General features: G+C 57.5%; 1 protein-coding gene across 2 annotated transcripts; it reads left to right on the top strand.

The window, feature by feature from the left end:
- The first annotated feature begins 744 nt into the window (after positions 1 to 744).
- LOC134408620 (AFG3-like protein 1) lies at positions 745 to 15,455 on the top strand. Of its 2 annotated transcripts, XM_063140967.1 has the most exons (17): positions 745 to 847; positions 2,215 to 2,284; positions 2,909 to 2,968; positions 3,190 to 3,305; positions 3,400 to 3,549; positions 4,412 to 4,480; positions 4,735 to 4,859; positions 5,314 to 5,584; positions 6,769 to 6,906; positions 7,416 to 7,569; positions 7,948 to 8,055; positions 9,105 to 9,230; positions 9,590 to 9,700; positions 11,096 to 11,211; positions 12,521 to 12,721; positions 13,614 to 13,808; positions 14,583 to 15,455. In XM_063140967.1, the coding sequence occupies exons 1-17, from the start codon at positions 749 to 751 to the stop codon at positions 14,784 to 14,786; spliced, it is 2,313 nt and encodes a 770-aa protein (XP_062997037.1). In that variant the 5' UTR covers positions 745 to 748; the 3' UTR covers positions 14,787 to 15,455. The 2 variants fall into 2 exon arrangements, with proteins under 2 accessions (XP_062997037.1, XP_062997038.1); XM_063140968.1 differs by lacking the exon at positions 9,590 to 9,700.
- The last annotated feature ends 743 nt before the right edge of the window (positions 15,456 to 16,198 follow it).

Below are 16,198 nucleotides of genomic sequence, written 5' to 3'. Positions count from 1 at the left end.
GCAGATGGGGAGAAAAGCACAGCACCTATATGAAAAGAACAGCTACCGCCCTTGACTGAGCTGTGCACCACACTGAACCTACCAGGAAAGAGCACTGGGGAAGCAGATGAGGGCTGTGAGGGTGAGAGGAGGGGTTGTGTCAACAGGCGCTGCTTTGGGACGTGGCCCTTAGCACTTGCTTTGCCCCTGCGGCTCTTTCTATTGAGGAGGGACCACAGCGCAGTGGTGGGGGCTCTGGTTGGCATGCAGGAAGCCCCAGGTTTGATTCAGGCTTCTCCCCAGGAGAGGTGCTGCCAGTCAGTGTTGACAATACTGGGCCAAATGGACCAAGGGTCTGGTGCGTTTGAGGAAACAAATGCGCCTCTGAGCACCTGCAGAGCAAAACTCCCTGAATCATTTATTTATTACATGTCAGTATCGCCCAGAGAGCCGAATATAAGCGGCCCTCATAAGCCCTTCCTAACGCAGAGAGAAGCAAAGCCGCGCAGGCGCGGGATCTGTTTCGCGACAGCCGCCCCAGAGCGATTGACGTCTGAAGTCTCGACCCTCTGCCCTTCCCGAGCGTCCCCGATGGAGCCTGATCGAGCAAGTTTAAACGCGGAACTATAAGTCGCAGGAACAAGCTATCAAACCGAGCTGTTTTCCTGGTGACACACGAGAGGGAGGCAAACCAGGGCCACGGCGCCTGCGCGTTACGCGGAGGAGAGGTTGGCGCATGCGCCCTATGCGGTCGAGGGGCGGGGCAATTATGGCTCATCGACTGGCGGTCGCGGCTCTTGGGCCCCCTTTGGCCGCCGCGTGGCGGAGCCGCTGCCGCGGGCACCGGGAACTGGCATTGACCAGGCAGGTGAGGGAACGGCAGAGGCTGCTCCGTGTACGGCGCCGTCGTCAGTACGACAGAAAGGGCTCCGGGCGGCTGCGTCTCCCCACACATAGAGACCTAAGGGTTGGGAATGGCGGCTGGTGATGGCGTCATCGCCGCGCGTCGACATCTCTATGATAAGGATAAGCCGTATCCAGTGGGCGTGGCCAATAGGAGTCTCCACCTGGGCTTGGGCGGAGAGGATCTGACCAATCAGCAAGCGCTTGATTTGAATAAAGCTACGTTTGAGGTGGGGATTGGCTGGGGCTGCACGCAAGTGGCTGCATTAGCGCATCATTCAAGGGTCTACTTTGCAGGGCTGTTGTAAGCTTCCAACACCCACCCACCCCCAAAATCTGCAAGCTTAGGATAATAATACAGGGTTACATTACAGGACTGCTGTGCAACCCCAAACACAGTTCTGATTGACTGTATACTTTGCAGTCTTTATTGTCACTCACCGAGTTACAATAAAGGCACCATGTCTGGCTTTGTGGGTCCCTGGCCAATAGCTGGTGGGCGACTGCATGTTTAGCCTGGAGAAGAGAAGATGGAGGGGAGACAGGATAGCACTCTTCAAACACTTAAAAGGTTGTCACACAGAGGAGGGCCGGGATCTCTTCTCGATCCTCCCAGAGTGCAGGACACAGAATAACGGGCTCAAGTTACAGGAAGCCAGATTCCGGCTGGACATCAGGAAAAACTTCCTGACTGTTAGAGCAGTACGACAATGGAATCAGTTACCTAGGGAGGTGGTGGGCTCTCCCACACGAGAGGCCTTCAAGAGGCAGCTGGACAACCATCTGTCAGGGATGCTTTAGGGTGGATTCCGGCATTGAGCAGGGGGTTGGGCTCGATGGCATTGTAGGCCCTTTCCAATTCTGCTATTCTATGATTCTATGACTGTGTGAATGGAAGCGCTGGACTAGATGGACCCTTGGACTGATGCAGCCTCAGGGCCCTTCTGAGGTTCTTATGAGTAATTCCCATTTTACAAATGGCTAAAAAAGTGATTTGCCCAAGGTTGCGCAACAAGTCAGTAGCAGAGGAGGGAATTAAACTCCCCTCTCCAATGCTTCATGGCTGCCTGTTTTAAATGTAACATGATTTTCAGACCGCCTTTTAGTGTAGAACCTAGCATAACTCTACCTGGGCTTCCACATTGGCTTCCATCCTTAGTTTCCAGCAGTTAGTTGTAAAACTCCTGGTGCACGAAGTAGGAGTGCAATGCCCTGAGGGCTTTTTGGCCACCGGGATGCTTATCTGTACTTAACTTTATTCATGGCAAAGTGGGGGGGGGGGGATCTTGCTATCACTCGGGAGACCAATGCTGCCCCCTTTGCTTGTTCTAGTGGTTTAAGAGGGTCCATCCAGGCTGCATCACATTCTTCCATCACTGGTTGTGCTGCAAGTCACCTGAAGGTATGTCATTCCGGGAGAGAAGTGGTTCGTGCTTTTTGCTGCCAGGTGTGCTGGGAGGAAGAACGCTGTGAAGGTTCTAGCTTGGTTGTGGATCACATGCTTTGCCTGTAGAACAGGGCTGTCGAACCTCATTCCAAATCCAGCCTCTGGGGTTGGTTCCCCCCAACCGCTGTCGTTTGGTGGTTTCCAGATGTTTGCATGGTTTCCCCCATTCTAAAAGTGTTAAGTTCCTCCCTGAAGGCTTCGTTACTGGCAAGAAGAGTAAAACTACAGTGGAACACTGTCCTGATTGCTTCTCTGATACTGAATTTTGCCCTTGGCTGAAAGAGATCCAGTCCCCGTGCTGTAGAAGGCCCTACGTTTAAAAGCATCTCAGGCTTGGCTGGATGTGACCTTGAGGCCTGTTGCCAATCATGGTTGACAGGATGAGGCATGGTCATAGAATCTGATCGTTGCTGACTAGCCTGCCTGCTATTAGCGTTAGGTGTGAGTACAGGTTCAGATTGGGTCACTGAGACTTCTGGGCATTTCTGCTATTGGGCTACTAGAGCCAATGGGGCTAGTCCGTGATGGGGCGCTCATCCCCCAGAGCTGTGCACAATAAGTTCTCTTCTTGTCCCACAGGCTTTGAAAAGAAAGGTGAAACGAGCCAGCGTCCAACAGACAGTGCTCCCGATGATCAAAGTAAGCCTCCTCCCCTTCCCTCTCGTTCCTCTCCGTTTCGTCCTCTAAGGATGTCGAATGCCTGGTGTTGCAGGAATGGTCACGGCCGTCTTCTCTCTCCCTGCCTTGTTCTGCTACTCTTCCTTCTCCACCTGCAGCCCTCTGTCTAAGAGTCAGACAGCAGGGGACAGATGCCATCTTTCAAATGCCTTCGGGTATTCTTAATTGTTTCTCTTCCCTAGAGCCTCACGGTTCCAAAGGTCCCGGTCACCTGAAAAATGCAGGGGGCAGCAGTGGCGGAAGAAAGGAAGGAGGAAGTAAAGAGGAGGATTCCGGGCGGTGGAGTCGAATGCAGAAGGTTTGTCTCTGTCCTCTCGACTACCTGGAACTTTCAGGATTGGAAGGCTAAAATGGTAGAGCAACGACAATACCCATTCCCTACTTGCCCACAGGGAGAGTTCCCATGGAATAATAAGGATTTCCGGTACCTGGCGATCATGGCAGCTGGCATCATCTCAGGATTCCTGTACTTCTACTGGCAGGATCCGGGCAGAGAGATCAACTGGAAGCAATTTGTGCAGTACTACCTGGCCAAAGGACTGGTGAGGCAAATAGTTGCAGGCTCATGCACACACCTTCCTGGGGCTTGATTCTTACTGGGGCGCTGCAGGGGGTATTAGCAGCACTCTGTGGCCACCAGGAGGCAGGAGCAGGAAGAGTGAACGGGAGGCGATTTCTGCCATTAGGCAGGGAGTTGCTTGTGGCCACAACCACTCCCTTTTGTGGATCTCCAGCATGGAAAAACAACAAGGGTTTTTTGTTGCACCTTAAAGACTAACGCGTTTATTCTGACAGAAGCTTTCTTGGACAATAGCACACTTCATCGGATGCATAGATGGTTATGGAGTGTTTCAGGTTTATGCACACCAAATATGGTGCTGGGGAGGGGTGTGGGGCGTGGAATGGTGAGCAGCAAGGTCAGAAAGGGATTCAATGCAAAAAGCGGCAGTTCACATGCTTAACGGTGGTCACTCGCAGTGCACTTGTTGCTGGTAACACAAACACTTTGGCGCTAGGTAACCCAATTCACACATGCCGCGTGATAAAAACCCTTTATCCTGATTCAAGCCTCTGCTGATGGAATTGAACCTGTTGATGAATTCTGACTCTGCAGTCTCTCTCTTTGAAGTTTCTTTGCCCCACGATGGTCAATTTAAGGTCAATGTCTGAGTGTCCTGGGAGGCTGAGGTGTTTTTCCATTGGTTTATAGTCCACAAAAGCTTCTGCCCCGATAAAGGTGTTGGCCCCAAGGCTTTTTACTGTTTTTTGCTGCAACAGACTAACATGGCTGCTCTCTGAAAATTGTACCATGAAAGTCAGTCAGTCTTTCTCTTTCTCTCTCTCTTTTTTTCTCTCTCTTTCTTTCTCTCTCTCTTTCTCTCCCTGCCCCCTTTCTGTTCTCAGGTGGAGCGACTGGAAGTGGTGAACAAAGACTTTGTGCGGGTGTTCCCAATCCCTGGAGCCACCTCGGAGGTAAGGAATTATTGGGGAGGGGGAGCTCGGACGGAGGAAGAAAGGCTGTGCCCACACCTGCCTGCCGCCTGCTGCAGTTGGTCCTTTGAAAGAGAAACTGTGTGCCAGAGCAAGGCATAACAGTCTGAGGGGGAGGGAGCAGGGCTCACAGGGATCCCTTCCACCCCTGATCAGGGGAAGGGTCTGTGAAGACAGCGGGGGACTCTGTGTGTGTGTGTGATCCATCATTCAACATCTGTCATGGGCTGCTGCAGAAGCACATCTGGTTCAGCATTGGCAGTGTGGATACATTCGAACAAAACCTGGAGACTGCTCAGCTGGAGCTGGGGATCGACTCTGCGCACCACGTTTCTGTGGTCTACAGCACGGAGAGCGATGGGTGAGTGCAGGGCCAGCGTCAAGGGTGGGCGTGGTCAGGCACCTGCCCAGGGCACACCCCAGCCAGGGCCCGCTGACCGTTGCCCCTCCTCCTCCTGCCCTCCTGCTTGCCCACCTGCTTCTCGTTCTGGCCCAGGCAACAGGGTGGGTAGGAGGAGGAGAAGGAGCGACAGATGCCCCGGCCTCCTGGCTCCCTGCCTGTCAAGCACACGAGTGGGAGCCATGGCGAGTAAGAGGACAAGGAGCACCTGAAGCTGACGGCAACGGCAGCGGGAAGGTCGACTCCCAGAGGGAGGGGCCCCAAGGAGGGGGCCTTGCCCACTGGCCCTCTATGCCCTGGAGCTGGCACTGGGGCAGTTCCAGAGCAGCTCAGAAGCAGAAACAGCAGCCCTCAAGCGGCTCTCTGGGTGTCCCCTGGCACAGCTCATGAGCCGCCTGGCCTCCTCCCCTTGCAGCTCTTTCCTCCTGAATATGGTGTCCACCCTGCTGCCGATCGGCTTCCTGCTGCTTCTGATGCGGCGTGGCTCCTCGGGCGGTGGGGGCGCCGGACGGGGCAAAGGGCTCTTCAGCATAGCAGAGACCACGGCCAAGATCCTGAAAGGCAACATTGGCGTGCAGTTCAAAGACGTGGCTGGCTGCGAGGAGGCCAAGCTGGAGATCATGGAGTTCGTCAACTTCCTGAAGAACCCCAAGCAGTACCAAGAGCTGGGGGCCAAGATCCCCAAGGTAGGCGCACCTCTTTCGTAGCCGAGGGACTGGCTGGAGCGGATGAGAGCGAGTGGGGAAACCTGGCCTTTTGGAGGAGAGGTGGAGAGGGCAGCTCAGGCGGTACACCAGGCCCCTCGGGATTATTGTTATTATTTAAAACATTTCTTAGCCGCCTTTCAGGGCAGAAGCCCTCCCAAGGCGACTTACAGCCGACAGTACAAACATTAAAAGCAATAAAAACAGAGAGAGTAAAATATCAGTTAAAAACAATAAAAGCTAACAATAAAAACGAGGGCAACAGCAACAGAAAAGCTATCGTTTATAAGAAGGCCATAGTACAATAAAACGTTTTTAAGGCCTTCTTAAAAGCCTGTAAGGGTGGTGCATGGCGGATCGTCAGTGGGAGTTTGTTCTGCAGGTGTGGGGCCACTGCAGAGAAGGCCCTGTCACGTGTGGGGACCCATCTCATTTCTCTCACTGGTGGGCAAGTGAGAAGGGCCTCTCTTTTTGACCTTAAAATGCAGGCAGGCTGATAGGGGTGAAGGCGGCCCCCCCAAGCAGGATCACTGCCAGGCCCCCTTGGAGGCATGTGTTTGAGGGGGTGGGGGGCTGTAAGTGAGGCGGGGGCTATACTGAGGGAGATGTGTGTGGGGGGAAGCAGGGCCTTTCCACCAGCCCTGCTCAAGACCACCTCCAGGGAGGCGTCTCTGCCCTCAACAGACACCACCAACCCTGCGGAGGGACTTGGCTTTTTTCATCTTCCCTTCCTGCCCCTTTGCCCACGTGCGTCATGTCTTTTAACATTGTGAGCCCCCAGGCAGGGACTGTCTTGCTCCGGGCAGGACTGTCTACTGTTCGTAAGCTGCTCTGGGCGCCTTTTTTGGCTGAGGCGTGGGATCAAAAGGCTTTGAATGAATAAGTGAAACGTCCTCCCAGAATGAGCGACCCCTGAATGCCAACAATGCTTTATTTATTTATTTATTTATTACATTTTTATACTGCCCAATAGCCGAAGCTCTCTGAGTGGTTCACAAAAATTAAAACCACAATAAAACAACCAGCAGGTTAAAAGCACAAATACAAAATAGACCAGGATGGCTAGAATGCCAGGTTTTGGGGAGTCCCTGGAGTGTGTCGCTGGGCTTTGCCGGAGTGGGGTGGCTGACCGGTCCCCCACGTTGGCATGTGGCTGTCTGTTGCAGGGAGCGATGCTCACCGGCCCCCCAGGCACGGGCAAAACCCTCTTGGCCAAAGCGACTGCGGGAGAAGCCAACGTCCCCTTCATCACTGTGAACGGCTCGGAGTTCCTGGAGATGTTCGTTGGGGTCGGACCTGCTCGGGTGAGGCGGGGGGCCCTGCAAAAAAAACCCCACCCTTGGCCGGTGCCTTAGAGTGGGCGGGCGACTGTTAGGCTCCTTTCCACTGGGGAGAAGGGACTAAAAGCGCCATCCGAGGCATGCTTAGATGGAGAAAAAGGCCTACAGCTCCCAGCATCCCCTAGCCATTATGGCTGACTTGGAAACGCTGGGAGCTGCAGGCCTTTTTTCCTGTCTCAAAATGCCTAGGACGACACCCTTAGAGACCTTGGCTGGCGATGCCAGCGTTCATTCATGCTTCAGCATTGCACTTTTTAATGCTCTGAAGAGGTGCTTTGGGTTTGGCCCAGGGTGTGCTTGCCTCCCCCCCCCCCCCCCCGGTGAACTGGGGTCCCCGACCCCTTGCACCTCCTGACCCTGCCTGTGCAGCTCAGACTGTGCAGCTGAGCCCCCTCGTACTCCGGCGGAAGGGGCAGGGTCCTCCACTGTGGTCCCATTCCTCTGCAGGAAGATCAGCTCTCAGGTTGTTTCAGGTGCGGGACATGTTTGCCCTGGCACGGAAGAACGCCCCCTGCATCCTCTTCATTGACGAGATCGACGCCTTGGGGAGGAAGCGGAGCCAGGGACACTTCAGGGGGCAGAGCGAGCAGGAGAACACCCTCAACCAGCTGCTGGTGGAGATGGATGGTGAGCGGCCCCCTCCGGCCGGGCTGGGTGGGGGGCAGGCACTGGGGGCGGGGGGTTGGGGAGGTTGCTGTCACCGCCTGCAGTTCCCGCCCTCCTTTCCTTGCCCAGGTTTCCCCGGGGGCTTTTCAGGCCCACATTTCCAGACGCTTCCCCGAGTTCCCCCCTGAAATGGCTTGGGATCACCTCCTTCACAGATGTTGGAGAAAACACATAGTTCTGTCCAAATAAATTAGCCGCCCTCGGCCCCCACGGAAAGGCTCGCGGGCTTTTCTTGGGGTCTGCGTTCTGAGCACAGAATTCTGGGATTTCGCGCCACCTGGAACGTTAAGACCTTTGAAACTGACACCCACCCGCCCTCTGCCCCCTGTTCCGCTCCAGGCTTCAACAGCAGCACAAACGTGGTGGTTCTGGCAGGCACCAACCGTCCTGACGTCCTGGACCCTGCGCTGATGAGGCCGGGACGCTTTGATCGGCAGATTTATATTGGTAACAGCAGCCGCGTTGGGCTGGTTTTTTCCATCCCCAGTTTGAGTCTGGCCTGTGTGGCTCTGCAGCCGCTCGTCAGCCCTGCAACGATTGGGGAAAGGCTGCCAGTGCTTGGGGTGAACAGAGCCGGACCTTGGCCTCCGTTGCCAGGTTCTGTGTAGGCAAAGTCAAGGAGCCCTCTGGGGCAGGTGTTCGCCGTGGGAGCGAGTGGGGGGAGAGCCAGTGTCGCTCTGAAGGGGCAGCCCATGGCAGATGTGGGGTGGAGGGCTGGCTTTGCGCCTCGCTGAGGAGCTCCCCAGTGGCCCCGCATCCAGTGGGGCCTGGCACGCGCCTTTGTGTCCTGAGCCCATAAATGGGGCAAAGGGGCTGCCAGGGACCTGTGAACCCAGCAAGGCTCTGGGGAAGAGTGGGAGCTCATATGCTGGCCGTCTCTGATGCACCAGTTGCCGCTGGGGTCCTCCTCATGAGTAGACCTTGCTCCTGAGGAGACCCTTCCTCGTGAGTTCACCCTGGGTTAAAGAGTCTCCGTGCAGACAGACAGACAGGCATTTGGACGACGGCTCTGAGCGTCCCACGTGGTCTGGCGCCACCAGTGCTCTGATGAGCTGTGTCTGCAGCTGGCCGTGGGATGGGGTTGGGAGGGTTTTTAGGGACCTCAGACCGGGCCTTTCTGCCCCAGAACCCCCCAGGTCTGCTGTAGATGTGCTGAGGGATTTCACTCCTCTTCAGAAGAGGTCTTCCCAGGGCTTGGGTTGGCCAGGAGCCTGACACGATGCCCCCTGCCTTCTTCCCAAACCTCCAGGGAGGTAGTCTTCTTTGGAGGGGTGGGGTTGCCCTCTTCCCCCTTGCGTTTCTCCCTCATTCTGGTGCTGCGGGGAGATTTTGGACTTGGGAGAGACTGCCTGGCTTCCATGCAAGAGGAAGGGAGGGAGGGAGAACCCAGCCAGTTCTTGCATTGAGCAGGGGGTTGGACTCGATGGCCTTGTAGGCCCCTTCCAACTCTGCTATTCTATGATTCTCATGCCTCTCCGGCTCTCCTTCCCAACTAGGCCCACCGGACATCAAAGGCAGAGCGTCCATCTTCAAAGTCCACCTCCGGCCTCTCAAACTGGATGCAAAGATCAGCAGAGACACTTTGGCCCGGAAGATGGCGGCTCGGACGCCTGGGTTCACGGGTGAGAGGGGGCCAGAGTGCCAGTGGGGGGGCGGGAGTGTTCTTGGCCATTGGGGAGGAGAGGGGGTGCCAGGACTTCCTTGCTCAAGCTGTTCGGAGGTGTTGCTTCTCTGACGAAGAGAGTGGAGCAGAAGGGCAGGAGAGGGAAGAGCAACGCCCGGCCTCCGCCACAGCGGTCGCCACGTTCGCTGCCCCCGGGCATCTGCCGCCTTCTGCAGAAACGCCAGAGCTCCTCCCGCCTTTGGCATGCGTTCCAGGCCGTGGAGGCGGGAAAGGGGCAGCTTTCGTGCCCTGCCAAACCGGCCCGCGGTTCCCTCTGCCGGAACGCAGGCCTCACCGGCCCCGTCCCTCTCTGCGCAGGGGCCGACGTCTCCAACGTGTGCAACGAGGCTGCCCTGATTGCTGCGCGACACGCCTGCCCCACCGTCAACGAGAAGCACTTTGAACAGGCCATTGAGAGGGTCGTTGGAGGTGAGCCAACCTGCCTGCCTGCCTGCCTGCCTGCCAGTGTGGGACGGGCAGCAGGGGAAGCCGGGGCGGGCAGCCTGCCCCATCCTGCGTGTTGACTTAGAAGCAAATCGGGCCAGTTTTGATGGAACAAGCCCGGGGGGGGGGTGTTTACACGAGCAGCTTCCTTCAGGCTTACAGAGAGATTTACAGCACTTCTCATGTTGTCGGCCAAGCTGAAGATTAGGGGTGGGGGGGGGGGGAAACTCCCCCCCCCATTTTCTTAACATCTCTGGGGAAATTGGGGGAGTGTTCCTGGGTTTTTCTGGCTTGCCACCCCACCCATTGCCAGTGGCTGGGGAACATGGCCGGGAGGGTGCTGCTCCACGCCTGTCTTGCTTGTGGGTCTCCCTTTGGGGCAGCTGGTGGGCCCCTGTGTGAACAGAGGGCTGGACTAGACGGGCCCTCGGTCTGATCCAGCAACTGGGGCCTTCTTCGGTTCTTATTTTTCCAGGGGTTGGGGAGGGGGTTCCAGGGCTTCACGGCTCCAGGCCAGCCCCCCCCCTCGTGCCCGGCTCGTGGCCTCCCTAGAGGCACTTTGTTGGCCATTGTAGGGAACAGAGCTACGGGTTTCTTTGCCGCTTTGGTCTGACCCGGCCTCAGGGCTCTTCTCGGGTTCCTGCGGCTCTGAGAGCTTCCGCCGTTGTCGTCTGTTCCTGAGAGCTGCCAGGTTTTGTGTGGGTGGCGGAGGAGGGAGGCCTTCGCAGCGTCTTCATCACTTCGCCACCCAAGAGGAAGTGGTCCCCGGAGGGACCGAGGCGCAAATAATCCTCTGCAGCTGCAGACGCTTTGCCTGGGAAACTGTTACTGAACGGAAACCGGGGGGGGGGGGGCGGGGGTGAGGATGGGACGGATCACAGACATTTCCCCCCCCCCCCCGAGGAAGTGGAGCCTTAGCAGCCAGCAGGATTGTCGTGCGTCGATTGTGGAGCCTCTGCCTCCAGCAGCTGAACTGAGCGGCTGTGTTACTTCCCCAAGGAAAGGGGCAAACGGGCCGCTGACTTGCAGCTGCGGATTGCAGAGTGTTTCCTGTGAGGTTTCCTGCGTCTGAGCCTCAGAGCCGTTCTGTGGAAACCAAGACTTGGCTTTAATGCCGCTTGCAATTAGAACACCGTTCCCATGCTGGCTGGGAATGATGGGAATTGCAGTCTAACACATCTGGAGGGCGCTGGATTGGGAAAGGCTGAATGAGAGTGACATGTTGTGCTTGGGGGGCGTAGGTGGCAACTTTTGCATGGCTTTTCCCATGTCTTGGTATCTGCTGGAGGCTTCCCTGGTTAGTAGCGAGAGCTTCCTCATCCCTTCCTACAGCCCTTGTCTCTCTCTCTCTCTCCCTTCCTCACCCTGCTGTGTCCCCAGGGCTCGAGAAGAAGACTCAAGTCCTGCAGCCAAGCGAGAAGGCCGTAGTGGCTTACCACGAAGCCGGACACGCCGTGGTTGGGTGGTTCTTGGAGCATGCAGACCCCTTGCTCAAGGTGCGGGAAGACACACACACACACACACACACACACCCCGGCCATTGGAATCTCTCCCAATATAAACGCAAAGCAGGTTACTGAGTTGGAAGAGCTGGCGGAGGGCAGGTGTTCCCCGAAGCTCCAGGTGGCTCAACAAATGCCCACAGAGTCCCACAGGTTGTATTTTGCCAGCCTCAAGTCCCCTTGGAGCAGCCTTCCTCAACCTGGGGCGCTCCAGATGTGTTGGACTGCATCTCCCAGAATGCCCCAGCCAGCTGGCTGGGGCATTCTGGGAGATGCAGTCCAACACATCTGGAGCGCCCCAGGTTGAGGAAGGCTGCCTTGGAGCCTGCTCCTGGTCCTGAGGACCGCCTGGCTGAGCTTCGCTGCGCAGGATCTGGGTGCCTGTCTGTCCTCTCGGTTCCTTGCAGCATGGATGCAGGGGTTGCAGTCGCGCCTGAGGATGCTCCTGTGAGACCTTCCCAGCACCACTCCTGGGCACTTTGAGAGCATCAGTGCACGGGGCCTGAGTTCACCATGGTGTCGATGGGGCTGGGCCAAGATGCAGTGAAAAACATTGCCTTCGCTGGGGCTAATTCTGGGTGGAATGACGGCAAAGGTCCATTCCCCCTGCGCTGCACCCAAAACAGAGGACTCCCCCCAGAAACGCTCAGCTGAGTCAGACCTCCGCTGCGTGAGCGACAGGCAGAACCGCTCCGTTTGCTAAGGCTGCCGAGAGAGGCCGCTGCTGTACTTGACGTTGGTCCTCCTTGGTCCTCGGCGGGGGAACTGTGGCACCCTTTGATTCATGCAATAAATCAGGGATGGGGAACCTCTGATCTGGCCGCCAGAGGCTTGGACTTTTCCCATGCCTTCCCACCCCCCGCTCCTCCTCAAGGCCCCTCCTCTAGCCTGGAGGCCACTGAGGTGGGGAGAAGAACCTCCTCCTTCTTACCTCCGAAGTCTGATGGGTGATAATGAGGAGACCCCAGTTAGGAGGGAATTGGCACGTGCAGGAGCTCCCCCTCAGGACGGTGAGCAGCGTGTGAAAGAGGCGCCCAGTTACTCCGGTTCGCCTTCCCCAAGTCCTCGCTCAGTGGGAGAGAGTGCGGGGCAGGTGAAGCCCCTGCCGCCGTGTGCGATGCCGGTTCCTCATCCCTGCAGCAGATGTTTGACTGACCTTCCCAGGGGGCGAGTAGGTGTGTGTCCGTGTCCCCCCCCTTCCGCACGCAGAGGTCCCACGAGGCTCTTCTTCTTCCGCTTTGCGCAGAACGGGCCCAGGGGTCGTGCTGCCGCTCTGCTCACCGTGGCTCTGTGTGTCCGGCAGGTCTCGATCATCCCCCGGGGGAAGGGCCTGGGCTACGCGCAGTACCTGCCCCGGGAGCAGTTCCTCTACACCCGGGAGCAGCTCTTTGACCGCATGTGCATGATGTTGGGCGGCCGGGTTGCCGAGCAGCTCTTCTTCGGCCGCATCACCACCGGTGCCCATGACGACCTCCGGAAGGTGACGCAAAGCGCCTACGCCCAGGTAAAGCCCGGCAAGACCGGCCCTGTCCCGGTTCATGGCCTGGGAGGCCGTCGGGAACGGAAAGGGGCAGGCAGAGGCAGGCAGGGATGCATCTGGGCAGAGCACGGGCTGAGAGCCAGGGAGACTTTCCCCGTTTGCATTCACAGCTGCTTTGCTGCCACACCCGGTTAGCTTCAGAGCCTCCTATATTTAGATCTGCAAAAATCTGCCCATCGAAGTTGCAAAATAAAACATGCATACAGTGTCTAATGAAAATCTGGGGAGAGCAGAGCAGGATAGATGGCTTCAGGATGACCCCAGGCAAGAGTGTCCCATTTTGTGGTTACCTGAGACTCACAGGGGAAATTAATGTCCTCTGAAATGTATGTCATCTGAGCTGGGTGATCCAGTCTGCATGGAACGGTCAGGTCAAGGCTGCTGAAGGTGCGTCCGGAAGGTAGTCAAAGTCTGTGGGCCACAGACAGCGGCCTGAGTAAAGGCAGAAGCCCTCTTGCGTAAAGGGGCAGCTGCCGCAGGACCATGGACAGCTCAGAGTGAAGCCGCGTTGGCCGGAGCGCTCTTCTAGCAGAAACCTACGAGGAGGCTGTCTCAGCAGCAGGCTAGAGCCAACCGAACGAAGCCTTCTGTGGGCAGCCACGATCTCTAGTGAGCTGGCTGGACCAGGCTCAGAGGGTGAGGGCAAGGCCGTGTCTTCTGGCCGGGGGCCCCCTGAATGCAGAACAGGCTGCCTTTCCCCCAGAGGAACAGCCTGATGCTCAGCTTCGTCAGAGTCTCCTCCTGTACCCTGAAAAGGCTGAGGGTTGGAAGCCCTGACAAAGAGGAATAAACGGGTCTGCCATCCGCCTGCCCGCCTGGTCCTGCCGCCGGCTCAGGGGTGTCGCTCCCTTTCTAGGTCGTGCAGTTTGGCATGAGTGACAAGCTGGGCCAAGTCTCCTTCGACCTCCCGCAGCAGGGAGGCCTGGCGCCCGAGAAGCCCTACAGCGAAGCCACTGCTGAGCTCATTGACGAGGAGGTGCGTGCCTTGATCAACACGGCCTACGAGAAGACCCTGGAGCTCCTGACTCACTTCCGTGGCCAGGTGGAGAAGGTACAGAGGAGGAGGAGGCAGGGCAGAGGCTCCCGTGGGAGGTGCGCTGTGCCTCAAAGGTGGTGGTGGTGGGGCAACCCTGCCTTTTAGGTCAGTTCTGCAGTGCACGAGCCCCGTGCCTCTCCCGCGTCTGAAAGAGATCGAAGTGGCACTGATGTGCAAGCGAAAGGTGGCCGGTGCTGCTGGGACTGGGAGAAGTGGTGCACAGAGAGAACGAGGGGCTGTTCTGGGGGCGGGGGGGGGGCTCCTGCTTGGTCCTCCGTACAGCTTGGGTCATCCGCCATTTTAATCTCCCATTTGGGGGTATTGTGGGAAATTAAAACGGCAGCTGGACCCAGCAACCTGGTGCTTCTTGGAGCTGCTCCCTGCCACCAGGTAAGACAACCAGGGGCCCATGCTGGACAGCTCCCCACCCCAACGTTGGTGCTGGCCCTGATCCTAATGAATTAAATGGACTTCTGTGTCTGCCCTGCTTGAAGTTAACCCCTTGTATGGAAGACAGATGGGTTTGAAGTGCTCTGACCAGCGGAGGGCATGACAGACCTCTTGAAATCTGCCGTTTTGCTCGTGAGAGATGTCCCCCTCAAAGCATGGCCGCGTTCGGCTTCCCCTCCAGAGACCCTGGGTTCTTGGGATCTCTTCCAGGGAATTCTCCATGCCTGCGCAAAGCCGTCTTGCTCACCGCGCCGCAGCAATTAAACCGATTTACACAGCTGGGTTGGAAAGGCAGGTGGCTCTGGAGGAAACCAGTGGCCAATTTCTCCTTCCTTGCAGGTTGGGAAACATCTCCTGGAGAAGGAAGTCCTGGAGAAGGCGGACATGGTGGAGCTGCTCGGGCCGAGGCCCTTTGCGGAGCGGTCCACCTACGAGGAGTTTGTCGAGGGGACCGGGAGCTTGGACGAAGACACCTCGCTCCCCGAGGGACTAAAGAACTGGAAACTCGAGCAGGAGGAGGAGGAGGAGGAGGAGGAGAGCTGACGGGGCTAAGCCCAGGAGAAGGACCCGCCTGGAACGGCACGGGGCTCATCGCTGAAGCACTTGGGCCTGTTTTTCCACGGATCAGTTTCCAGGGGAAACGTCGCCCTCGGAGGCCCTGATGGGGCGACGTTGCAGCGGGGCGAGAGCGGAGCTGAGCCTTGCTTTGCCGTGGAAGCGCAGGTCTGGGGCCATTCTTGACTGCTCGGGAGTCTTGGCTGTCAGGCGTCTCTCTTGCCAAGGGACCAGCCGCAGGGATCGGGCAGCTTTTGTCCGCAGCAAGCCAGGAAAAGTAGTTGCCTCTCCCCTGAACTGACCACAAACCAGCCTCCCGCCTACCTGAGCCCGGTCCCCCAACCTCTTTCGGGGGGGGGGGCTTGCAGTCCCGTGCTCTGAGAAGGGAAGGGAAGGACAGGCACGACGTTTTCTTTCCAGCGGGGACCAGGGCTTGCCTCTCTCCGTGCTCAGTTCCTTCACTGCAGCTGCACCTTGACTACTGCTCCCCCTGCCAGCCAGCCAGACTGCCCTGCCTGTGAGCAAGAGAAGTCCTCCTGGGACAAGGCAACAAGCCAGACATGTCCGGGGACATCCTCTTCGGGGCTGGGAATGGGTCTGTGTGAGGCGCGAAACCCCTTGAGCAGGGGCTGAATAGGAAGATGGTACTTCTCAAAATGGTGCTACTTGAATCTCTTCCCCATGTCGGCATAGTGGGCCCCAGAGGATTCTGGGAGTGGAGCTCCTAGCAAGCCCGTGGCCTCCGCCGCCCCATGCACCCCATCCGCTGGTTCCTCCTTGCCCGTGGGGCTCTCCCTCCTTCACATAGTATCTGCGGCTGCTCAGGACAAGAATGCCTTCCCTGCAGAAGAGGCTCAGCGGGATTGGGTTGCACTTCTCTTCCTGTCCTATTTAAACCTAGCCTGATCTCCTCAATGAGCTCAGGACACCTTTGGGAGCCGTTTTCTGCTAGGTTTTGCCTTGAAAACCCCAGCCAGAACGGGGCGCTGACGCGTGGCCCTGTCCATCGCAGTGACTTCAGGGTCCCGTGTCAGGGCTGGAATTCTGTCTCAGCCAACGTTGGGCAAAACGTCACCCAGCAGCTGAAGATGCCCGTGGCCCCGTTTGCCACCACCCACCATTCCGAGTGGTCCTTGCTTGGCCCCTCTCACTCAGTTACCAAAGGGCATAGAATTCCTACCTCTAGCAGCGTTTAGCCACCTGCATCTCCGGTTCCTGTTGCGAACCGGTTCTGCACCCTGTTCCCCTCCTGGATGGCCAGTAGGAGTCATGCCGTATTTGTTCCGAGGTGCCTTATGCTGCCATCGAACCCTCTAATCCGACAGGCAGGTGCTCCTGGAGGCCTAGAGAAGACTTCCCGGCCTTGGGCGCCTGCAAAGCCTGAGCTCAAGCACCTCAGA

This window comes from Elgaria multicarinata, chromosome 14, assembly GCF_023053635.1.
Source record: "Elgaria multicarinata webbii isolate HBS135686 ecotype San Diego chromosome 14, rElgMul1.1.pri, whole genome shotgun sequence".
Taxonomy (NCBI): domain Eukaryota; kingdom Metazoa; phylum Chordata; class Lepidosauria; order Squamata; family Anguidae; genus Elgaria; species Elgaria multicarinata.
Note: the sequence above shows the minus strand (reverse complement) of the source record. Positions and strands in the feature narration are given on the sequence as shown.